Raw genomic sequence first — 26,030 nt, forward strand, 5'->3', positions numbered from 1 at the left:
CTTGACCTCATTTTCTTTACTCACTTCATGCTCCCAGACACACTGAAATACACCCTGTTTCCCTAACAAGTCATGTTTTTTCATGCCCCCAAGGGTTTTCTTATTCTGTCCAGCCCTCTGGAATGCCAATCCCCCTTTCTCTACAGCCTCTCTACACCCTCCTCAGATGTAACTTTCCTTGGGAAGGTTTCCCCACATCTGTAGCTTCCCACCAGAATGAGAGCGAGCATTGTCCTTCTGCCTTTCACATCTGGAGCTGGCACAGAGTCAGTTATTGTTGTTTGAATTGAATGGGATTCCTCTGCCCACCCCCCTCGCCCACATAGGACAAGGTTTCCCCCAGCTCCAGGTGGAAGAGAAGAGGGCATCGGTGTGAGTCAGGCTGAGCAGCACGTACTGGAGGCTGCAAAGCGTCTGCTCTTGGCTGCTTTCCAGAAGACCTGCCCATCCAAACGTCAGGGTGGGGCAGGCTCAGTGGGCCATCAGCACATATCATTAATAGTTGATAACTGCCTGATCCCAGGAGGAAGATGACAGACCCACCTGAGGGCTCTCAGAGTCCCATTCAGTGATGGGCACCATCCCAAGATGTTGCTGAAGATGCTTTGGCAGGAGAAGGGGGAGGAGTCCTTTCCTCTACCTTTTTTCTGTACTTCCTCTGCCCCAGCTTAGCCTTTGCCCCCACCCCTCCCAACTTCCTTGAACCTCCCAGAAGCTTCCTCAATAGGGGAGGGACACCACCAGCTGAGCTTCTCACCAGGCTGTGTCCCCACCTTACCGAGATCTTGGTGAAGATGTAGATAAACAGGTAGAGCACAGCCAGGATGATGGGGATCCTGTTGCCGCCAAAGCGTTTCCTTAGGTATTCTGGCATCGTGGTGACCTGGGGACCAGAGTTGAGATTTTGCCACCCAACAGCCCTTCTTCCCCCTCCCCCCTTCTCCCCAAACTCAGAAGCACAGATGGTCTTCTTGGGATTCTCAATGGGAGACTTAAAAGAGAGGAGAAAATGGAACAAAGGGGTAGGGTGAGGATGGACTGGGGTTCTGTGCAGAGTTAGGTACCCAACTATCATATATCCCAAATGTATACGCCACCCCAATTTTTGCCCTCTCCTGTGTTATTAATGTTATTACATAAAACTTATTAATATAGATGTTACTGTTATAAAACTTAATGTTTTTCTTTAAACCAACTCATGTTTATATTGAAGTAAAATTACCTAAAAAGAAAACTTCAAATCACCACTGTAAATGAAATATCAATCCTAAACTTAAGGGAACCAGCAAAAATATGCACATGGATAATAAAATCACTCATTCATGTTCTATTCTTTCCTGGCAACTCCCTCTTGCACACCAAAAACCCTGGACCGAGAGCTTACTCATTCTTTCTTTTAAAAAAAAAAAAAAAGAAGTCAGGAAAAGTGTTGAACAGGTGTTAAATGCTCACTAACACCAACATGAGACTTTACCCTTGAGCTCATTGAAAGATGATGGAAGAGGAAATAATTTCGCCAGGTGATTCAGTGTAGTTGGCTCCATGTCTAACACCTAAACTCATCTCAAGCATCTCCATTTGTCCATGTTCTAACCTTTGGGGAAGTTGCTCTCATGTAACCCTTCAGCCACGTTACCAGGAGCACAGAATCCAGAGACAGCAGAGAAACCAGGGAAGCACTGAATTAGGTCCAGATGGGTGGGCCAAAGCTAGGTGCCATTACCACATAAGGCACCCCAGGGGCTGAGCCATACCAAGGAGAACCATTATTTGGGTGGCACTTTGGGGATAGCATGTCCTTGCCAAGTCTCCTCACTGTACCCACAGACTTGGGGGTTGAGACAATGCCATGTCTAGACAATGGAACCTCAAATGCACAACTGTTCTTCCATGAGGTCCCAGATGTTGGATGGGAAAAGACAGAGTAATGATTATGTTTGCAGCCCCTCGTCCAGGCTGTTGCTGCTTGGGTGTTCCTTAGTCTAACCCAGGGAGTAGACTAATGGGTACCCGATCATGAGCTGATAAATGGCAAACCATCCATCCCAAGGTCAGATTGTGAAGGTAGAAGAAGTTGGGAGTGGAGACTGGGAGAGACTGGATGGCCAGACTTGATTCAAGAATGGTAAGTTGTTGGGGCTTCCCTGGTGGCACAGTGGTTGAGAGTCCGCCTGCCGATGCAGGGGACACGGGTTTGTGCCCCGGTCTGGGAAGATCCCACATGCCACGGAGCGGCTGGGCCCGTGAGCCATGGCCGCTGAGCCTGCGTGTCTGGAGCCTGTGCTGCACAACGGGAGAGGCCACAACAGTGAGAGGCCCGTGTACCGCAAAAAAAAAAAAAAAAAGAATGGTTAGTTGTTAATAGTAGAATCTGGGTACAGTATTCAAGACTATAAAGGTGTCCAGTGTAAAATCATTTCAACACTGATGTAGGTTTGAAATTTTTTTCATAATAAAATATTGGCCAAAAAAATTGAACTCTAGGAATAAATAGACACCTTAAAATTTTTTAAAAAAAAGAAGCATCTCTTTCCTCCCCCTCTCCCCAAAAGGGCAATTCGGGATTCTGACCCTCAGGAGTAGTTTGCCTCAACCCTCTGATTTGCTGCAAGGCAAACACAGCAGGGATTTTCCAGATGCACATTGCACTGAGCTCTGACACTCTATCAGGGAATAACACACGGAAAGATTCAATCAAACCATATTGAATGGACACACTCTTGGTGATGGTATGAAAGATAATTAGAGAGAGTGCATGAGAACTTCAGCCCATTCAGATAAGTGGACCAAGGAAGATGCTCCTCAAGAGGATTCACTATCTCGTCTGTGAATGACAACCACCAGCTGGTCTTGTTGGGGAGCAAGACTCTTATCATTGGCTGACAGGTTTTTGTTTTTTTTTTTTTTTGCGGTACGCGGGCCTCTCACCGCTGTGGCCTCTCCTGCTGCGGAGCACAGGCTCCGGACGCGCAGGCTCAGCGGCCACGGCTCACGGGCCCAGCCGCCCTGCGGCATGTGGGATCTTCCCGGACCAGGGCACGAACACGTGTCCCCTGAATCGGCAGGTAGACTCTCAACCACTGCGCCACCAGGGAAGCCCAGGACTGACAGCTTTTATCATCAGTTGACCTCCATTACGATCTAGAGAGTCGCACAGCCTGCCACATCCAGGAAGTTTCTAATGAGCTAAGAAAGGAAGGAGGCATGAAAGTCATCAGAAGGCGAGCAGTACTGGTATCTAGAAATCAAACTCTGGGGAGAAATGTGAAGCTAGCTGACAGACAGGAGGCAGAACCTAGGCTGTTTGTCGTAAAGTAGCTAAGAAGGCAATTTGCCAGCAAGCGAGGTTGAGAGAGACAGAGACAGAGAGGTGAATGACTGTTAACACAGGAACCACCCTCTGAGTGTTGCTGGGTGAATGTTAACAGGAAATAAATGCAGCCAATGACGACTGCCCTGAGAGGGGACCGCCCAAGTGCCTTGGTCTGGTGGTTCCTCATCTCCTGGGGGTGCAGGGCAGTGAGGGAACTTCAGCATCTCTCTTACTCTCCCTTGAATCACGTCCAGACAGCCACACTCAGACCTCATGTAAAACCCCTCCCTCTTCCTCGGAAACCCATGCCATCTGGCCATAGCAACTTCCGCCCACCCCAAGCCTCCCGGGAACACTGTCCAGCAGCCAATGAGAATTCAGCTCCTTCACTGTCTTCCCCTCTTTCTAGACTTTCCCCGAGTCTGGAAGCAGCTTCAAGGACAGTGACGAGCACCCACTGGGACATCTTGTACAGTGTCTTTGTTTAACCCCAACAGATGGGCATTTCCACTCCAGCAACCCATTTCTCTGGCCAACATCCAAACCTCGTCATCTCCAGGACCCCATTCACCTCCGATACCCCAAATTCTCATCAGTGCAACCCTTCCGTTTGCTCACTCTGATGAGACCCCGGCTTTGGGACCTGACCAAGACTTTCAGTCCCTAATTGGTGCCTCTTCTTTTGGGTGTCAGCTCATCCTTCATTTCACTTCCTTCTGAAATCATGGACCCTGCTACTGAGTAATTTCAACAAATATTTTTCAAATACCTACTATGTATCAGGCACTGTTCTAGACACTGGGAGAAAACAGAGATAGTTCTTGCCCTCCTGGAGCTTACAATCTAATGGGAGAGACACACAGTCTAGTGCAGTGGCTCTCAATGGAAGGAAGAGATTTCATACCTCCCCAGGGAACATTTGGCAATGTCGGGAGACACTGCAGCTGCCACAGTTTGGAGGGTGCTATTGGCATCTAGTGGATAGAGATCGGGGATGTTGCAAACATCCTACAATGAACAGACTACTCCTCACACACGCATAAAAACACACAATAAAGAATTATCCTGCCCCAAATGTTACTACTGCTGATGTTGAGAAAGTATAAGGGGAAAAACACACAGTCTAATGGGAGAGGTGTATTCATTTAATAATCACACAAGCAAAGGCAAAACGGCAACTGTGGCGGACACAATGAAGGAGGAGACTTCACCTAATCAGAGAGGTCAGAAAGGGCTTCCTGGAGGAATAGTTGCTTGAAGTAGGATTTGGATAGATGATAGGAGTTAACCGAATCACAAAGGAAAAGGAAAACTTTCCAGCAAGAGGGGAAAGCACTGTAAAGGGCTGGGGAAGTAGAGAGCCTGGTAAGGATGAGGAACTGTTAGACCAGTGCCTGGAATGCAGTTGGCATTCAGCTCAATAAATGCTTCTTCAATGAACAAATAAATGAATGAACTGACAGGAGTAAACTGGTGGTTAGAGAGTAGGGCGGGCCCCTAAAGAGTAGAGGTCATTTTCCATATTCACAAGTAAAACTGGTCTGTAATTTTCTTGATGGGTCATATTGGCGTTATCCTACTCTCAAAATATGGTAGACAAAAATTACTTCTAGGTGGATAATTGACTTAAATGTGAAAAGTTCTAGAAGGTAATATAGGAGAATATCTTTATGACTTTAGAGTAGGAAATATTTTTTAATAAGACATAAAAGATAGTAATTAAGGAAAAATGATAAATGGAACTACATTAAAACTAAGATCTGTTAAAGGGAACCCTCCTACACTGTTGGTTGGAATGTAAGGTGGTGTAGCCACTATGGAAAACAGTATGGAGGTTCCTTAAAAAACTAAAAATGGAGTTGCCATATGATCCAGCAATCCCCCCCCTGGGTGTATATCCGGACAAAACTCTAATTCAAAAAGATACATGGGGCCTTCCCTGGTGGTCCAGTGGTTAACAATCTGCCTTCCAATGCAGGGGATGCAGGTTAGACCCCCTGGTCAGGGAACTAAGATCCCCCATACCATGGGGCAGCTAAGCCCGTGCACCGCAAGTACTGAGCCCGCGTGCTCTAGAGTGCATGCACCACAGCTAGAGAGAAGCTCGCGCGCCACAACGAAAGATCCTACATGCTGCGATGAAGACCCGACACAGACAAGTAAATAAATAAATATTAAAACAAAACAAAACCAAAAAGATACATGCACCCCAAGTTCATAGCAGCACTATTCACAATAGCCAAAACATGGAAACAACCTAAATGCCCATCAACAGATGAATGGAGAAAGAGAAGAAAGACAAATACTATACAATATCACTTATATGTGGAATCTAAAATATGACACAAATGAACTCATCTACGAAACAGAAATAGACTCACAGACATAGAGAACAGACTTGTGGTTGCAAAGGGAGTGGGGGGTGGAGGAGGGATGGATTGGGAATTTGGGATTAGCAGATGCAAACTATTATATATATAGAATGGATAAACAACATGGTCCTACTGTAGAGCACAGGGAACTCTATTCAATACCCTGTGATACACCATAATGGAAAAGAATATGAAAAAGAATGTATATATGTGTATAACTGAATCACTTTGCTGTACAGCAGAAATTAACACAGCATTGTAAATCAACTATACTTGAATAAAATAACTTTTTAAAACATCTAAGATCTGTTCATCAAAAAACACCATTAAGAGAGTTAAAAGGCAAACCACAGAGTAAGTGGGGAAAAGATATTTGCAACACGTATAATCACCCTAAGGGCTTGTTTCCAGAATGTATAAAGAGCTTCTATCAATAAGAAGAAGCTATATAACATAATAGAAAAGTTGGCAAAAGTCCTAGACAAGTTACTTCCCTAAAGAGAAAATCCAAATGGCCAGAAAATATATAAACAGAATTTTCAGTGGAAAGAACAGTGAGTGGGACTTCTCTGGTGATCCAGTGGTTAAGAATCCACCTTCGGGCTTCCCTGGTGGTGCAGTGATTGAGAGTCTGCCTGCCGATGCATGGGACACGGGTTCGTGCCCCTGTCCGGGAAGATCCCACATGCCGCGGAGCGGCTGGGCCCGTGAGCCATGGCCGCTGAGCCTGCGCGTCCGGAGCCTGTTTCTCCGCAACGGGAGAGGCCACAGCAGTGAGAGGCCCGCATACCGAAAAAAAAAAAAAAAAAAGATGTTCACAGCAGCATTGTCCATCATAGGCTAACATTAGGAGCAACCTTGTTTATGTGCATCAGGACATGTATAAAAATGTTCACAGCAGCGTTGTCTATCATAGGCCAACATTAGAAACAACCTAAATGCCCATGAACAAAAGAATAGACAAATATATTGGGGTATAGTCATACTACAGAATACTACATAGCAATGGAAATGAACACACCAGCTACATGCAAGGAAAGAATGTAACCCCCCCCAATTCCATGTATATTTCATTCCAGAAAAGTACAATTAAACCATCTTGTTTAAGTATGCCCAATTAAAACTGTGAAGAAAAGTAAAGAAGTGAGTCCAATGAAAGTCACTGTGAAAGGAAGGCATCTGTGATCCGCTAAAGGCAGGTGGGGGAGTGTTATATTTTGTGTCTTTTTTTTTGTTTTTTGGACGCCACATGCAGCATGTGGAACTTCCCTGACCTGGGATTGAACCCGTGCCCCCTGCAGTGGAAGCACGGGGTCTTAACCACTGGACCACCAGGGAAGTCCCTGTTTTGTGTCTTGATCTGGGTGTTCATTTTACAGTAGTTTGTTAAGCTGCACATTTGTGCTTTACCACTTTTCTCTGTGTTTATTTTATTGCCCAATAAAAATAGATTGGGTAGCTTTTTATCTTTTTTCAGCACTCTGGCATTTATTATCTAATACGGGCTTAATCTTCTCTCTGAATAAGATGTTGCCCAAAGAATGTCTAGAGTCACAGGAATTTTTTATTGAAAAACAGAGCTTGGAGATCCTTTCACAGCAGCACAACTCTATCAATTTCAGCCCTTTTCACAGCATGATATCCACAGTACAGATGCCCAGTCCCCTAATGAGCGATACTGGCGTTGTCCACAGGTTTTTCTATTACAAACTATAGAAGTCATTTCAAATCTTCATGCCTCTTATTAACCTTCGACCACACAAATTCCTTCCTCATTCAGCAAATGACACTGTCTTCTACTTCCCAGAGAAAATGGAAACCATCAGCTGAGAACATCTGGCCACCCTACCTATGAATTAACCTACATCTCCACCATCCTTTACTCTTTCCTATACTAGGTGCTCAAGAAATATCTGCTGATGCTTTGGCCCAGAGATCCTCAGTCCCAGTCAGTGTTGTTCTATCCCAGAGATTTTGTCTATGTGGGAGCTAATCACAGGTGGGTATGGGCAGACCCAGGTCCCTAGTCACCAAAAACCGTGCTTTTAGACTCAGTATTATCTCCAAGTGAGGTTATTTATCCCTACATCACTGCCCTTTGCATAAGGTTGCACTACTTCTGCTACGGAGTGATTTTTTTTTTCAATGATTTCTCTGATCATTAAGTAGTTCTTTCTACTTTGTGTATTTTTTTAAATTTCTGTAATAAAAAGTTAAAATCAGTTATTGCTTGATGAATAACACTATGATATTGTATGATATCTTGCCCTGTGTAGTAGAATGTCTAAAATAGAATTAAGTCTAGATGGTATGAATGACAGAAAGCTGTCAGTAAGATCACAGGTGATTTTTAAGTTTATTTATTTTATTTTATTTTTTGGCTGCACTGCACAGCATGTGGGATCTTAGTTCCCCCACCAGGGATCGAACCTGCGACCCCTGTATTAGAAGCATGCAGTCTTAACCACTGGATTGCCAGGGAAGTCCCTAGAAGTGATTTTTTTAACTACTTTATTTTTCAAAAAGTCTAAAGCAGCATTATTTTGTAACAAAAATTTTGACATATCACATCAGCCAGAAATAACTCAATAATTATGGTTTTGGGTACAAAGGAAGAAAAAAAATCACTGAATCGCGTGCACGCGCGTGTGTGCATGTGTGTGTGTGTGTGTGTGTGTATGTTAAAAGCAGTAATATGTTGTGGCTTAAACATTTAGAAAAGACTGTGATTTTTACATTTGTGTTTTGGCATTAAAAATTTTTTTTGAGCCTACGTTTCTTCCAGCTTCTGAAAGCCCCTGCCCCCCATGTATCTTTGATGTCCATCACTAGGTGGGAAATGCTAAGGACAGGGTTCCTAATTGTCTCAGCTGTGCATCATCCCACGCTAATGCTGGGACCTCTGAGGGACTAACGCAGAGGCCCCCAACCCCCGGGCCGCAGACCAGTGCCGGTCCAAGGCCCATTAGGAACCGGGCCGCACAGCAGGAGGTGAGCAGCGGGCGGGCCAGCGTGGCTTCATCTGCCGCTCCCCATGGCTCCCCATCGCTCGCATTACCTCCTGAACCATCGCTCACGTTACCGCCTGCACCATCCCCACCATGCCCCCTTCCCGTGGAAAAATTGCCTTCCTCGAAACCAGTCCCTGGTGCCAAACGCACTGCAATGGAGAGTGGCCCCCGCTCGCCGCAGCTGGGGAAAAGCCCGTGCGCAGCATTGAAGACCCAATGCAGCCAAAAATAAATTAATTAATTAATTTTTTAAAAAAAGTTTGGGGACCGCTGGTATAATGGATGTCCGCAGGCAGGAGGGAGGGAAGGATGCTGGCGGGAGGGAAGGAATGCAAAGCTGACCCTCCCGAAGGGTCTTCCTGTTCCATAGCACCCCAGCCCCCCTCAGACTCACCTGACCAGAGATGTAGATAGGGAGGAAGATCCAGGCCAACATCAGCACGGAAAATAAGCCCTGCCGGGGAAAAGCGGAATCAGGATTCAGCTCCCGCCCACACTGTGGTACCAGCGTGGATTTCCCCGTGTCCAGATGGAACCTGGCCTCATCTGCCTCTGGTTCCGTCTCTTACTTACTGAGTAGCTCACCCTCCCTGGGCTGTCACATTTTCATGTTTAAATAGGACACAGGGATGAAGTAGGGCAGAATGGAACTAGAAGCTCTTTGTGGCCCCCAGTGCTGTGTGTCCTAAACCTTGAGTGTCCCCCTTCGTCCCCTTGTGTTCCCTCCCCTCCTTGGGCTGGGGTTAAATCAAGCCTGTGAGTTCAGGCAGACCACTCTGATGAGTCGCTGGTGATGCTGGAAGAGTTTATACAGGTCTCTGAGACTCACTCTTCTCACCTGTGAAATGGGAGGAACTGCCCCCACCTGGTTGTTGGAAGGAAATCAGTGAGATGATGCTTACTGAGCACTTACGATACACCAGGCATTCCTGTGCACACTTTATAAGCATGAATTCATTTAATCCTCTCAATGACTCGATATGGCAGGTACCATCATTATCTCTGTTTTATACATGAGGCTCAGAGAGATCTAGTAACTTGCCCAAGGTCACACAGCTTATAAGTTTTAGAGCCCAGATGTGAACCCAGGCAGTCTGGTTCTAGTCTGTAATTGAATCCTGTAATATGATGATGTATGTGGTGTACTTAAGTCTGTGGCACAGAGTAAGTGCTTAAAAAATGTGAGTCATTATGAAGATGAAGATCGTGCTTAAAAAATGTGAGTCATTATGAAGATGAAGATCACTATTAATAAGTGCATCCCTTCCCACTAAGTGAAAATCATCCTGCTACATAGAAGAGTGTGTCTTATCTCTTGGGTACCTGTGGGGTGGCAAAAGGATCAAGAACCACTGAACCACAAAGTTTTGTGATGGGCAATTGATATCTAATATACAGAAACACCCTCCAGTCCCACAAAACCTTCTATCTTCTGCATCCACGTGGGAGAGACTCTGAGCCTTCTTCACACATGTATTTGCCTTATGGGCTCCCATCAAGCAAACACAGGGAGGCCTGGGACTTGCAGATCAAACTGATTTTTGTTAACTAGGGGTGCCCTTGATGATTCCTGTTTGCTTTTTCATAAAGCACCACTCTATTTTTAAAAGAGCAGAGCATGCATACAACTGCTCCCCGGGATCTACCTACTGCGTAGAGGGTGGGCTGTCCATGCCCTGGTAACATACGTACATTAAATTCATAAGCAGTTACAGAAAGGCCCGCAGCAGCACCTGACCCTGCCAGGCCAATGAAATGTCCACTTCCAACATTGCTGGCAAACAAGGATGCACCCACCTGTGGGGAGATGATAGATCAGATCTTGGAGCCAAGGTCTGGTGTAGCTTCTTCTCACCACCAGTTCTTCCCATTCCCCAAAGAGAAGACAAAAGGAGAAGTGGAGAAAGCAGGGCCATCCCTAGCCCATCTAAGCAACTTTTTAGAAATCAGAAGCCTCTTCTTCCCTAAGACTATTTTACTACCACCTTTAGAAAACTGGCATAACAAATACACATATCTATGATGCCTAAGATGTGAACCGTGTCCCCTCTAGGGTTGTGCAGTGCACAATTTGAACAACTTTGTGCAGCATCCCTGGGGGGGAGGGAGGATGACAGGTGTTATAGAAAGTGCTTCAGGGTGAGAATCACGAAGCCTCTGTTATTCCCCAGCTCTGCTTCTAACTTAGCAAAGAAGAGAGCCCTCCTTCTAGTAGAAATCTAAGTGGCCAAGACGGTAATTGATGACCACAATCCCTGGTCTCAGTTGATTGCATGAGACAGGCCTGGCCCAAGCTGGGCCAATTACATTCTCTCTCCTGGGAATCTGGAACTGGGAAACCATATTTGCTGGTCCCTTAGGCTGGGGGTGTGTAACCCAGGGAGGAAGGAGGGAGAAAGAGACAGAGACGGAGCTATCTGTGAGAGGACTGTTGTGCCTCCCATTGACTTTCTGGTCTCTGGTTTTCATCTGATTCTATTCCATTGATCTGTCCTTATACCAGTAGCACACTCTCCTGATTACTGTAGCTTTGTAGTAAGTTTTGAAATCGGGAAGTATAAGTCCTCCAACTTTTTTCTTCCTTTTCAAAATTGTTTTGGCTATTCTGGGTCCCTGCATTTCCATCTGAATTTTAGGATTGGTCTGTCAATTTCTGCAAAAAAAAGAGGAGGGGATGCAGCTGGAATTTTGATAGGAATGGTGTTGAGTCTGTAGTTCAGTTTAGGGAGTATTACTATTTATGTTAAATAGATACTATCTAGTGCGCCATTTTAATTCCCTTATTGCTAGCTCAGGCGGCTACAATGTCAAACAATTGCCACTGATTTTTTTTAAACTAATGCCTCTGGGTAAAGGGCTGCTCACACTAGATCATCACTGAGTCATATCAAATAAGGACAAGTTGTGCAAGGGAAGCTTTCCAGGGAACTGCAAGATGGGTAAAATACTGACAATAATATGAGAATGGGACTTTGAAAGAGATCCAATCCTGTTCTAACCAGTGGCCTTCAAGACTACTGCAGAGCTGAAGAGAAGGGAATGAGAATAGAGCCAGGTAAAACACCACAAAACTTCCTGTTCTTACTGAGATTCAGCTGTTTTTCTTGAATTAAAGCTCCCTGGATGGATACTAGCATTAGGTCAATTTCCAGAGTTCTGAAAATGATGATTTTGACAATTTTGCCCCTGTTCTCATTGCTTTTATGCAGGAGGAGATTTCAAAGATCTTTATTCTGCCATTCCCAATGACACCACTCTGCATGCTCCTCTGATTTTCCACTCTTCCCATAAAGAATCTGCGCTGGCCTGTGGCTTATTTTGATCAATATAATGTGGTGAAAGTGACACTGTGTGACTTCCAGGCCAACACACAACAGCTCGGCAGCTTTCATTTTTGCCCTTGGAATCAGATGCCTTGTGAAAAACCTTGGGCCGGGCCGTTAGATGATGAGAGGCATATAGAGTGAAGTCCTTGCCTTCTAGCCAGTCTAGCTCCTGCCAGAGCTCCAGATTTGTGATGAGGCCATTTTGGACTTCCAGCCCTTCCCAGCCACCAGCTAAACGCAGCTCCATGAGTGACTCTAAAGAGCGGGGAAGGAACCACCCACTCAAAACACGCAACCATTAGAAATAATACACTGTAGCTGTTTTAAGCCACTAAATGTGTAGGTGGTTTGTTAGGCAACAACAGCTAACTAATGTACATGTTCCAAAGCCTATTCTCTCTCTCTCTCTCTCTCTTTTTTTTTTTTCACTTAGTAATTACAGAGAAAATGGATTTATTAATCAGGGGCAGACCTGGATTAACAAAACTCCTAAGATTTACACATAAGAGCAGAAAGCTAATTGATTTCCAGTGAGACTTACAACTGGGTATGCAACCAGATATTCAAATTGTCTAGCCTCTCCAGCCTCTCCATGTAGATAAGCTACGTGAGAAGCCAAACTATAATCAGAGTGTTGCTTTGTGGACTAGAGCAGTTCATAATGTGACCCAAATGTTTAGCGCTATCAGACTGTGTTTACCAGCGACGGACATCTGCTGCTTGAAATGAAATGATGGGATATGCACAAAGGCACCTGCCCCCTGGACAGTGTTTAGGTGGGCCAAGGCTGTGACAGACCACATAAACCTCTATAACCAATTCCTATCAGAACTAGTATTGATTTTCTATAGATGTTAACATTTTATCAAGCCAAAGCCCATACTCTTAACCACATCTCCTTCACATTGACATCATTCTCCTCAGGTGAAGAAAGCAAAAAAAGCTCCAAAATTTCCCTTTGCTTCTTGACCTGGGGAAGGGTCATCCAAGGAGTATGATCACAGAAATGGTCCCAGAAGTGACATGCAAAAGCAGGTATACTTAGGTGCGCTGCTGTATTGCTACTGAATTTTAGGAACTCAGCATCACTCCTCATAGAGACCACTAGAGCAGGATTTCTTAAAACTGTCGCTGAATATTTCCTTTGTAGCCTTCTCTAAGTTCACTGCACCTGCACTGCTATTTACTTAATATTTTACTTTATATTGACTTCTTCTTTAACTCATATACATGAATCACATATTATTTAGTCAATGTATTAGATATTAATACAATATATTAGTAATATAATAGTACATGCATATATATATATATATATATATATATATATATATATGCATCCACAGCCTTAAGTAGAAAATCAGTATCACTTGCTCTACATAGAAGAGATATATGCATAGAAGAGATATATACACAGAAGAGATATATGTGTTCTCTTTTAAACACAGAGATTAGGGCTTCCCTGGTGGCACAGTGGTTGGGAGTCCGCCTGCCGATGCAGGGGACATGGGTTCGTGCCCCGGTCCGGGAAGATCCCCCATGCCCGTGAGCCATGGCCGCTGAGCCTGTGCGTCCGGAGCCTGTGCTCTGGATGGGAGAGGCCACAACAGTGAGAGGCCCGCGTACCGCAAAAAAACAAAACAAAACAAAAAACAGAGATTAGCCAGTGCTGGAAGGTTGGTAAAACCATATTAGTACCAAACTTTGTTTCTTTTATGTAACCAAGAGGATTAACAGAGAACAGGAAAGGGAATAATGTTCTCACTAAGTAATTTGATGTTATTTAACGCTCTGTCTGTGCACAACTGAAAAATCATGGGGCACATGTTACTTATATTTTGGGAGACACTGCACTAGATTACAAGCTCCTTGAGGGTGAAGACGAGCTCACTAATGTCTCCTGTGTTTGGCACACTGCTGGACATATTCCTCAGGGAATTTTTTAAATGAATTCGTTGAATATATAATCCAGAGCTCATTTTTGGTATCTTTTGAGGACACTGTAGTCATTGTCTTTAGACATCTCATGGACCAGAAACTTATATACCTATTATCTCTGCATCTTACATCCTACATCTTTTGGACTCCCTGCAAACGGGAGATGTCTTCTCTCTTTTTAGTTCAAAGATTTAACACTTATATTAGGAGATCAAGAATAAAGTTATTATTCCTGATCCCCTACTCAGGGCCCAGGAAGCAGAGGTCTGTGTGCATGTGTATGTTGTGTGTGCACATGTGTGTGCGTGTGTGTATTTAGTAATGCCTTTAGCTACCCTTGAAAAGAAAATACTAATTGGGCTGTTGCATTTGTTATGTATGTTCTCAACACCCATTCCACCTTGTCCCAGTCATGCTCTCCAATTTTCCTTCAGAGTCTAGCCCCTCTCATTTCTCATCACATATGCCTCAGAGCAGGCTCCATGCCCCACAGCTTAGGCACTGAGTGTGTGACCCAGTTAGCACATCATGAGTCAGTTAGCACATCAAACTACCTTGGTCACAGTGATTGGCACAGAGATGGGCAAGGGACACAATCAAAGATGGGATATTTTCCAGGGATACTGCCATGGAGGCAGGTGCTCTTCCCTTGCTAGGCTGGAACTTGAGAGGATGAAAGGTCTGGAGCAGTGGCCACCATCTTGTTGACATGAAGTTGAGCCTGTTTGGGAATAGCACCCATCCAGAAGAAGAGAAGCAGATAGAAATAGATAGATGATAGATAAATAATGGATAGATAAATGATAGATAGGTGATAGATAGATAGATAGATAGGATAAACAGAGGGAGAAACCAGGTCCTACTTGTCACTTGGGCCCCTATACTCTGCCATACCTGAAACCAGACCAACCCTCAGTTTTTCCCTTAGGTGAGCTGATGAATTCTTTTTGTTCAAACAAATTTGAGTTGGAGCTAAGCCTTCTCTAGTCTAGACTGTGACTTCCAGACAACATGGAACCAGAGAGTCCTGAGCGAGCAAAGGTTAGACAGGATATCAACACTTGAAGAGTCTTTGAGAAGTAATTTTAATTGAACCAAAGACTACTTACTGGCCACCACACCATGTCCCCTCCAGCTAGAAAATAGCCTTTCACCGTGTCTCTTTTGGTCTTCACTGTGGACTGAAACAAAGAAGAGGGGTGGGTGAGGGAAATGTTAGCGATCAGACACCTCCCAAAATGGTCTAGGCCACAGATTATAACCTGGGAGTCCAGCAGGCCAGACTCAGACATCAAATTTATTTTGGTTTTTTTTGTTTCTTTGTTTTTGGGTTTTTGTTTGTTTTTGGTTTTTTTGCAGGAGTCCCTGAGCGATACTTCCCATGGACATTGTTTGCCTGAAATATCTTACTTCACTTTTTTTTTTGCCATGCGGTTTGTGGGATCTTAGTTCCTATATATAGTTGATGTGTGATATTACATAATTTACAGCTATACAATATGGTGATTCAAAATTTTTAAAGATTATACTCCATTTTAGTTGTTATAAAATATTGGCTATATCCCTCTATTGTACAATATATTCTTTTTTATTTATTTATTTATTTATTTATTTTTTTGGCTGCATTGGGTCTTTGTTGCTGCACGTGGGCTTTTCTCTAGTTGCAGCGAGCGGGGGCTATTCTTCATTGCGGTGTGTGGGCTTCTCACTGGGTGCTTATCTTGTTGCAGAGCACGGGCTCTAGGCACACGGGCTTCAGTACTTGTGGCTCGCGGGCTCTAGAGCGCAGGCTCAGTAGTTGTGGCGCACAGGCTTAGTTGCTCCGCAGCAAGTGTGATCTTCCCAGAGCAGGGCTCGAACCCGTGTCCTCTGCATTGGCAGGTGGATTCTTAACCACTGCGCCACCAGGGAAGCCCTGTACAATATATTCTTGTAGCTTATTTTATGCATAATAGTTTGTACCTCTTAACACCCTACCCCTGTATTGCTCCTCCCGCCCTTCCCTCGCCCCACTGGTAACCACTAGTTTGTTCTCTATATCTGTGATTCTACTTCTTTTTTGTTATATTCACTAGTTTGTTTATTTTTTAGATCAAATATATTTTGTTTGACCCATGGTTTTTAAGAAGATTTTCATCTGAATGCCCTTAGAGGAGACATAAACTCTTCAGGTCAACACAGCCCCTACCACTCCCTGCCTCACAGATGTATAATAACCCACTAGATCCCCCTAGGCATTTGAGTTTTAGACTCATGGCTTGTATAGACAAGCCACAATGAGCTATAGATAGCTCACAATGGATATCATTTATTGAGTATCAGTACTATGTGACAGACACTATACTAGGCATTTTGAAGCATCATCTCATTTTAATCCTCACCAACTCCTATGAGGTTGGTGTCATCAGGCCAGTTTAACAGATGAAGAAACTGTGGCTTGGAAGTATAGTCACGTATGTAGTGCCAAATTTCTACAGAGCAGAAGGCTGGGAACTCAGACCTAGGTCAGCCTGATTTCAGAGCTCTTTAGGAGTGAGCTTCCTGGCATTAAAGGTGCTTTAACAGAGACATTTTAACCACTAAGTAGCTATTTGTGATCTTGGATAAGTGGTTTAACTTCTCCCAGCCTCTGGGTGCAGGTGTTGGTGAGAGGAGTCTTACTGGATGGGAGATGACATGAAATGATATCTTTTCATCCCTGCAAATGATCTTACTATAGAAAACAGACACTATGGCTCATTCCTGCTGAACCCTGACACAGGAAGTATTTTCCAAGAGTAAAGAACTCCTCGTGCTAAAAGGGATCATCTAAATCCATGACTTCAAAAACTAGTAATACATCAGAGTCTCCCAATTCTCTTGTGAAAATATAGATTCTCAGGAACTCTAACCCTCACCCTAACTCTACCCCTACACCTAATCCTGATCTCAAACCTGTCTGAATCAAAAGCCCTGACTCTTGGGAATTCCCTGGCGGCCCAGTGGTTAGGACTCGGCACTTTCACTGCCGGGGCCCCAGGTTCGATCCCTGGTCAGGGAACTAAGATCCCGCAAGCCATGCAGCGTGACAATAAATAAATAAATAAATAGATAAATAAATAAATAAATAGATAGATAACTAAAAGCCCTGACCCTTAACAACATCTCACCCATCTCAATATCAGATCCATGGTCTTTGGGATGGCCAGTACTTTTATCCCCTGATTGATCTGGAGCAGGGAAAGCTAAGGGGTAAGAGTAGAGAAATGATCTACAAGTAGTCAAACTGAAGTGGGGACACCTCAGTAGGCTACAGTTTTCAAGTCATTTGACCTGAAAATCAGATAGCAGCACCTCCTCTGCACTATCCTTTATCCCAAAGTTACTGTCTCTTTAACATGTAAAGCATTCCTAGAAATTGATAAGAACAAGAGCAAGAGCTTAATGAAAATGGGAAAAAAAATGAAACCATACTTCACATAAAGGAAACAAGTGGTTCTTAAACATATGTAAGGATGTTTATTTTAGCCTCACTGATTATAAGATAGCACATTGAGATATTGTGTTTCCCTGTCAGTTTGGCAAAAATGAAAATGTTTGACAATGCAGTGTTGCTGTGGATGTGATAATGTGACTTTCATACATTTAATGATTTTGTGCAGATTGGCACTAAACCTAAGGAGGGCAATTTGACACAAGCTATCATAATTACAAATACATATACCCTTTAACCTGACGATTCCACTACAGGGAATTTATCCTACATTATAGTTGTATACATCCAAAATAATGTGTCCAAGACTTGTTCATTACGGCATAAATTTTAGTGTTAAGAGATGGGGAAAAATCCAAATGACCCTCAGCAAGAAACAGGTTAAATAAATTGCAGTATGATCATCTATGGAATACTGGGCAACTTTTTTTTTCAACACCTTTATTGGAGTATAATTGCTTTACAATGGTGTGTTAGTACTGGTCAACTTTTAAGAAGATGCAGAAGCGTCCATATACTGATATGAAAAGATATCCAGGAGACACTGATCAGTGAAACATATCAAAGTAAAAAACGGTATGTATAATAAGCTACCTTCTATTTAAGAATGAGGGAAATATACACATTAATATTTGCTTGGATTTACCTAAAGAAACTCTGGAAGAATACACTAATGTACTAAAAAGTTAATAACAGTGATTGCCTGTGGAGGGAAGGGTAGTAGTAAGACTTTTCACTGTGTGTCATTTTAAGTTGTTTTTATTTCACTGCCTTTAAAAAAACAAAACTACTTTTTAAAGAGCATGGGCTTCAAAGTGAAGGATATGGATTCTAACCCCAGCTCTCCTAACTTACTAACAGAATAAGGAACTTAAATTCTTTGAGCCTTGGTTTTCTTATCTATAAAATGGGGTATAGCAATAGTACCTTCTTCATAGCGACCTGTGCAAATTACATGAGATAACATGAATGAAAGTGCCTAACAAGGTACTTGACACACAGTTGATACTCAACGTATTCTTTAAATATTAAAGTTCTGATTAGGAAATTTCCTGGCGGTCCAGTGGCTAGGACTCTGCGCTTCCACTATAGGAGGCACGGGTTCGATCCCTGGTCGGGGAACTAAGAACCCGCATGCCGTGTGGCACGGCCAGAAATAAAAATAATAAAAGTTCTGATTACTGTGTGACCTTGAGCTAGTATCTCACCACACCCCAGCCACTTTCCCTCCCCCTGACCTGGCTTACCCATAGTCCAACGGCCAGGACAAAGAGGAAGTACAGAACCAGCACTGCGATGTCACCTGGTTCCAGAGTCCTCTGGGGAAATGCCTCCAGGGGATCTGACCGCGGGGGCTGAGGGCTGCTGGGGCTGCTCTCCATGGTCCTGAATGAACTCTCTCACCCCTGTGGAAGCGCAAATGTGTGTCAGATGCCAGGACCTGGTGCCACTCTTCTCACCCTTTCCGTGGCTGCCTCCTTGGGACATCCAAGCAAGAGGACACACGTGGAGGAAACAACCTCGGGAAGGCAGATGCATCCACCCACTCACTCGCTCAGCAAACATTTACAAGGAAGTCACGTCAAATCTACAGTTAATGTTTACCAATCCAACCACTCACTTGGCAAAATACGAAGAAGAATACACAATTTAAGTAGTACAGATGTTTCACCACCCTCTTCCACATACCCGGGAGTGAGAGAAAAACAAGACACCTGCGTCAGTCTCTGTTCCCCAGGTACCTCACTGCTGGGTGAAAGTCAAGCCAGCAATTTTGTCAGAGGCTCCGTGAGTCAATACAATCTTGTTTCACTGCTGGATATGCCCATAAAAATGCATATATTTAATAAACACTTATATAGTACTTACTACATGCCAGGCATCATCCTAAGTGTTTATAAACCTGCGAAGTGGGCACTGTTGCTATCATACCATCTTACAGCTGGCAAAATTGAGGCACAGAGAAGTTAACTAACTTGCCTAAGGTAACACAGTTCAAGTGGTAGAGCTGGGATTTGAAGGCTAATAATCTTGCTCCAGAATCCATGTTTTGAACCAGTATCTTAAGGTATTTCTCAGTATATTGCACTTCCTTGGGCAATTTAAGGGATTCCTGTGGTGGGTAGAATCATGTCCCCCTCAAAGATGTTTACATCCTAATCCCCAGAGCCTGTGAATGTGTTACGCTATATGACAAAGGAGAATTACATTTGCAGTTGTAATTAAGGTTGCTAGTCAGCTTCCCTTTAAATAGGGAGCTTATCTGAGTAGGACTAATGCAATCACTAGGGTCCCTAAAAGTGGAAGAGGAGATTAGATGAGAGAACCAGAGAGATGAGAGTGTGAGAAGGATTTGGCGTGATGTTGCCGGCTTTGATAATGGGGTAATGGGGCCATGAGCCAAGGAATGCAGGTGACTTCTAGAAGCTAAGCAAATTAATGGATTCTCCCCTAGAGCATCCAGAAGGAAGTGAGCCCTACTCTCATCTTGACTTTAGTGCAGTAAGACCCATTGAGAACTTCTGACTTCCAGAACTGTAAGATAATGAACTTGTGTTGTTTGAAGCCACTAAGTTTGTGGTAATTTGTTACAGCAGCAATTGGAAACTAATACAATTCTCAAGGGTAATTTTTTTACTATAAGCGATTTGGGCTTTGACTTACTTCTGTGTTAAGATGACTCCACTCTGGAGGTGTCAGGCTCTAGGGGTTCAGGAATGAAAAACTCAGTCCTGCCCTCTATGATGTGCACCCCAATAATGGGTAAACCCACTCAGATAATAACACAACGTGATGTTTCATACAGTGGAGGTACATAGAGGTAGAGGTATTAAGGATTCAAGATTAGGAGTCATCAAGCTGGCTCCCCCACTTACCGATCCTGAGAACTTGGACAAATTCCCTAACTTCTCAAAACCTTAGCATTCCCATCTGCAAAATGGGGCAATAAGAGTTTACATTTCATAGATTGCTGTGAGCTTGTACCTGTGAAGTGTTAAGAACAGTGCCACACACAGCTGTGTTCAGTAAATTGTAGCTGCTATTATTAATATTACTAATTTTCTACAATGTGCAATGAGGTAAGGACCACCTAATTTTACATGGAGAAATCCAGATGGTAGCATATGAGCTGGGTTTTGAAGAATGAGTGGGTGGTCCTACACAGCATAAGCGGGTATGAGAGAGCATTCCAGGCCAAGACAACAGTATCTACAGACATTGAGGTGTGAAAAAACATGTCATGCTTAAGGAACCATCAGATTCTTGCCTGAGTATTAAGTAAGATTGGAAGGAGGGAGATGGGCAGTGAGGCTCGTATAATGCTATGAAGACATTTTACCAGCCCTTTGATGTCATTCAAAGGATTCTGTAAGGTCAGTAATTTTCAAAGATAACATCAGTTGTCATCATCTTCAGATATCATCCCGTTTTTATGTTTTAAAATTTTTAATTGAGCATTTTAAATTTTATTTAATTAATTTATTTTTGACTGCGTTGGGTCTTCGTTGCTGCACGCGGGCTTCCTCTAGTTGTGGCAAGCGGGGGCTATTCTTCGTTGCGGTGCGCGGGCTTCTCATTGCGGTGGCTTCTCTTGCTGTGGAGCACGGGCTCTAGGTGAGTGGGCGTCAGTAGCTGTAGCACACAGGTTCAGTAATCGTGGCTCATGGGCTTAGTTGCTCTGTTGCATGTGGGATCTTCCCGGACCAGGGCTCAAACCCGTGTCCCCTGCATTGGCAGGTAGATTCCCAACCACTGCACCACCAGGGAAGCCCCATTCTCTGTTTTTATAACAAATATTTTGTAATATTCCTTTTACTGAAAACGGAAATGAACTTCATAGTTAGTGTTACCTACCTACACACATAATTTTTTTAAAAATCAATACAGTGCTCTAACTCTATTATAAAAGAGAAATAGAAGCAATTTACGATTAAAATGATGGATAACCCAAAATGTAACCGCTCCATCTGACTCCACTGCAAGACTCAAAGGGACAGTCAGATCACTTTACCTATTATACTGAATAAATTTTTAATTGAAGAGAAATAAGAAAATAGGAATCCATTCTATTCCAGAAGCACAGAATAAAGCATGAATTTACAGAGGAACACCAGAATGTTTAAATTTGTGAAAAATGCTTTGTGATTTTAAATGTTATGAAGAAGTCCAAACAACTCCCACGATATACCATGCTTTTAACTTAAGATAGAGCCCTCTGAGAAATATCAGAGACAGCTTGGTGAAAATAAAAAGCAGGTACATTTTTTTAAAACCATTTTTTTAAATGAAGTAAAGTTAATTTACAATGTTGTGCTAGTTTCAGGTGTATAGCAAAGTGATAAATATTCTTTTTCGGCTTCTTTTCCATTATAGGTTATTATAAGGTATTGAATATAGTTCCCTGTGCTATTTTTTGAATGTAAAAAAAAACAACAGCCAACACTTTGTGTTTTGTGCAAACTGGCTCTACTCTCGGATAATTGTAAGCATGTTTTTCGCCTGCATGAAGGTCAGGTGGGACATCTGAAAGTCCTGGTTGCTTGGGGAAGTTCTGTGAATTTCAAGGTGTCTAGCACCTCTGGTCTCCACCCAGCCATGGTACCCCAAGTCATTGTGACAACCAAAAATATCTGATAAATTTTCAAAACATCTCCTGCTAGGCAGCAATGCCTCTGTGGCACCCCTCTGCTCTAGGTTAAGAAATGCTACTGAAGAATTTTGAACAAGGTGGTGGAAGTGGTGCAGGGCAGGAGAGGCTTGACTGCAAGCAAAATAGGTGGGCGGGAAGGGTATTTTGAAATAACCCAGACTTGAGATGAAGTATATGGAGGGTGAGAGAAAGTGCATTAGAGAAATAATTTGGGTTAGAATCGGTAGGACCTGGAGATTAATTAACAGGGTAAGCGAGAGAGAGGGGGAGAACTGGGGATAGTTTCCTACTTCTAATCAGAGCTGCCCAAAGACAGAATGGCCTGGTCACCTGGGCAGGATGTTCCTTGTTCTTAAAGCAGAGTTTTTCATCTGCAATACTATTGGCATTTTAGATCACATAATTCTTTATTATAGAGAGCTGTCTTGTGCATTGTAGGATGTTTAGCAGCATCCCTGGTAGCTACCCACTAGATGCCAGTAGCACCCTTCCCACAGTTGTGAGAGCCACAAGTGTCCCCTGGGTTGAGAACCACTGCCTTTGAGCCCTAGAAGATTGGACAGTCACTTAGAGAAGATGCCTCAGGGGGGCGCTCAATAACTTTTAACGTCCCTTCTCACGCCAAGTACAGAGGATGCTCACAGCTTCTCAGACCTGTGAGAAGACTCAAGCAATCACTGATCCATAGCTCTCATCCAAAGATGAACAGAGAGGAGAAGGAGGTAAGGAGGGAAGGAGGGAATATAGACTTGCCAGTATCAGGCAAACCCAACTCACTTACCCCACTCGAATGCAGGAGTGCGTAGTGGAAGCCCCAATTCTACCTCAGATCACCCCTCAGCCCTCCCTGCCTCAGTCAAGCTTAGGTGTTATGATCATTGTTGTCTGTCCAATGGGATGGTAATAACCTAAATGAACCAGAGAACTTGTAGGGGGAAAGTAGAAAGGGAAGACTGGTGCTGCAGACCCTCCCTAGGGTGGAAGTAGAGGTTAATAAATGAGGGTCTAACCAGGAGACTGATTCTGGAGGCTTGGGGAGGACAGGGTAGATGGTCCTTAAGGCTGACTCAGGGGTGAAGCGCCTGTTAGGTAGGTAGTGTTCTTATTGCTATTCCACAGCCAAGGAAGTGGTGTCACATGACTGAGTGCCCAAGGCCGGACTCAAATCCAGATCTGTCTGATTTCAGAGCCTGCATTTTCTTTCTTTTTTTGCCATGATTTTTAAAAAATTATTAAAAGGCTTCCCTGGTGGCGCAGTGGTTGAGAGTCCGCCTGCCGATGCAGGGGACACGGGTTTGTGCTCCGGTCCGGGAAGATCTCACATGCCACGGAGTGGCTGGGCCCGTGAGCCATGGCCGCTGAGCCTGTGCGTCCCGAGCCTGTGCTCCGCAACGGGAGGGGCCACAACAGTGAGAGGCCCGCGTACCCCCAAAAAAAAAAAATTATTAAAGTATAGTTGATTTACAATATTGTGTTAGTTTCTGGTATACAGCAAAGTGATTCATATGAGTATATATATTCATATATATATATATATATATATATATCCTTTTTCAGATTCTTTTCCATTAGAGGTCATTACAAGATATTGAATATACTTCCCTGTCCTATACAACAGGTCCTTGTTGTTTATCTATTTTATATATAGTAGTGTGTATCTGTTAATCCCAGACTCCTAATTTCTCTCTTCCCTTTCCCCTTTGGTAACCATATGTTTGTTTTCTATGTCTGTGAGTCTATTTCTGTTTCGTATATAAGTTCATTCGTATCATCGTTTTAGATTCCACATATACGTGATGTCATACGATATTTGTCTTTCTCCAACTTACTTCACTTAGTATGATCATCTCTAGGTCCATCCGTGTTGCTGCAAATGGCTTCATTTCGTTCTTTTTTATGGCTGAGTAATACTCCATTGTATATATGTACCACTTCCTTATCCACTCCTCTGCTGATGGACAATTAGGTGCTTCCATGTCTTAGCTATTGTAAACAGTGCTGCTATGAACACTGGGGTGCATCGTATCTTTTCGAATTAGAGTTTTCTCTGAATATACGCCCAGGAGTGGGATTGCTGGATCACATGGTAACTCCATTTTTAGTTTTGGGGGAACCTGCATACTGTTCTCCACAGCGGCTGCACCAGTTTACATTCCCACCAACAGCGTAGGAGGGTTCGGAGGCTGCATTTTCAAACAGTTCAACTGCTTTGAAGTACTTTGCTGCTTCCAAAACAGGGGACTTGGGGAGGATGAGGCCTAGGACCGGAGGAAGCAGTTTAAGGTGTTGAATTAAGATGTTGAATTGGGGAGTGGGGCAGCTTGTTCTAGAACCCCACAGGTCTGAAAGGGAGGAAGGGGAGGAAGGAAGGAGGAAGGGCAGCAGAAAGCCTGGTGACACTCCCTCCCCCGTATCCAGCCCAGCTCCCAGCCGCCCCTTCCAGGCCTCTGCCTGCCAGGCACCGAGAGGGGCGGGAGCAGATAAACAAGTCATTCATCACCCGCTCCGGGCAGGCTGGCACCAACTCCAGGCTCTTCCTGAGTCCCAGGGAGTGGGGTGGGGGGGACCTGCCGGCGGCCAGGAGGGACAGGCTGTGTCTTCAGGGTGGGAGTAGGAGCTCGGACAACAGGCCAGAGAAGCTGTGGAACCCAAGTGCTGCTGCCTCGGCCACGTGCTCCCAGGCGGAGCCCTCCACGTGCCCTCGTTCAGTAAAGTCACGCTGTCACCGTAACAGGGATCATCTCTAAAGCTTAGTGAGCACTAGTTATTGATGTGCCAAGCCAGGAGCTCGCTTTACATTGGTCCTCTTATCGCATCCTTGTCAGCCCAGTGAGACAAACACATTATACCTCCATTTTACAGGTGGGAAATGGAGCCACCAAGAAGTGACAGTGATCTGGGTTCAGGTCCTGGCTGTGCCACTGGCCTCTGGGTCACACTAAGTGTCAGAGGTGGGATTTGAACCCAGGTCCTGAACCGAAGCTCATTGTTATCCAATACTAGCTGGTATGTCTCTTTTTCCTCCCTTCTTCCTGCCCTTCTCTCCTTCTTTCTCTCCTCCCCTCCTTCAGTCCTTCCCTCCCTCTACTTGTTTCTTTTCCACAAACATTTATTAGGCACCGGCTGTGTGCCAGGCTCTGTGCTAGGCATGGAGGACAAAGTGGTGATTACTGTGGATGTGGCCCCCCCATCCTTGAGAGATCTCACTCAGCCCCTTGCAGCTCCTTGTGTGCCCAAAGCCACCAGTTGCACTGCCCCGGGAGGGCTTCACCTCCTGGGAGGGACCCTCCCCTGTGGGAGGCCAGGGTTGACAGGAGTCTAGGTAAAGCGGGCGTTGTAACAACGGCCCTGTTTGCAAGAACACCTTACCCTTGCCGTTGCCCATTGGCTAAGGAACACAGGAAACTCAGCAAGCAGAGACGGCTGCTCACCCCTTTCCTTTCAGCCGCTTACATAATTTGCCAGAGCAGATGTGGAACTTTTCCCCAGTGAGAGGCAGGGATGGGGAAGCACATCCACAGCAAGGTGAGGGGCTGACTGTATTCCCTGCGTTCGGTTGCTGAGGCCGTCTCCTGCGTGTGTGTGCGCTGGTGGGGCTACAGTATCCTCTACAACATGTGTGCATCTGAAACATTTCATGATCGAAGAAAAAGGAACAAGCGGATAAAGATTTACAGCATAAAACCATATGTGTATATTAAATACATTCTGAGACAGAAAATAGTACCAACTATTTTGCCAGGATGCAGGCCTATTTGCTGAAGAACAGCAAACACGTTAGCAGGGACAGAAAATGAAAGAGACAGAGAGAAAAACCAGGGAAGGAGTCTGCACTGGCTAAAGATGACAATGACCATCTAATTACAAAGTTTAATTACAGGCAAAAACTCCCTGGGAAATAGATGCACTGCGATCAAGTGTAAAGATGTTAGCACTGCATTGCCCGG

General features: G+C 44.2%; 1 protein-coding gene across 1 annotated transcript in view; it reads right to left on the reverse strand.

Moving 5' to 3' along the window:
• The window catches only part of SLC5A11 (solute carrier family 5 member 11), a 42,245-nt gene extending 22,686 nt beyond the window's left edge, over nucleotides 1-19,559 (reverse strand). The window contains exons 1-5 of the mRNA XM_089896006.1: nucleotides 18,680-19,559; nucleotides 15,070-15,141; nucleotides 10,389-10,493; nucleotides 9,091-9,150; nucleotides 779-883 (exon numbers count right to left, since the gene is read on the reverse strand). Coding sequence (XP_089752132.1) covers nucleotides 779-883; nucleotides 9,091-9,150; nucleotides 10,389-10,493; nucleotides 15,070-15,141; nucleotides 18,680-18,814 — 477 coding nt within the window. The 5' untranslated portion in view covers nucleotides 18,815-19,559. The remainder of the gene's footprint in view (nucleotides 1-778; nucleotides 884-9,090; nucleotides 9,151-10,388; nucleotides 10,494-15,069; nucleotides 15,142-18,679) is intronic.
• Between the last annotated feature and the right edge of the window lie 6,471 nt (nucleotides 19,560-26,030).

Source organism: Delphinapterus leucas, chromosome 15 (assembly GCF_059928025.1).
Source record: "Delphinapterus leucas isolate spDelLeu-1000000601 "Yukka" chromosome 15, BTC_Dleu_Yukka2, whole genome shotgun sequence".
Lineage (NCBI taxonomy): Eukaryota > Metazoa > Chordata > Mammalia > Artiodactyla > Monodontidae > Delphinapterus > Delphinapterus leucas.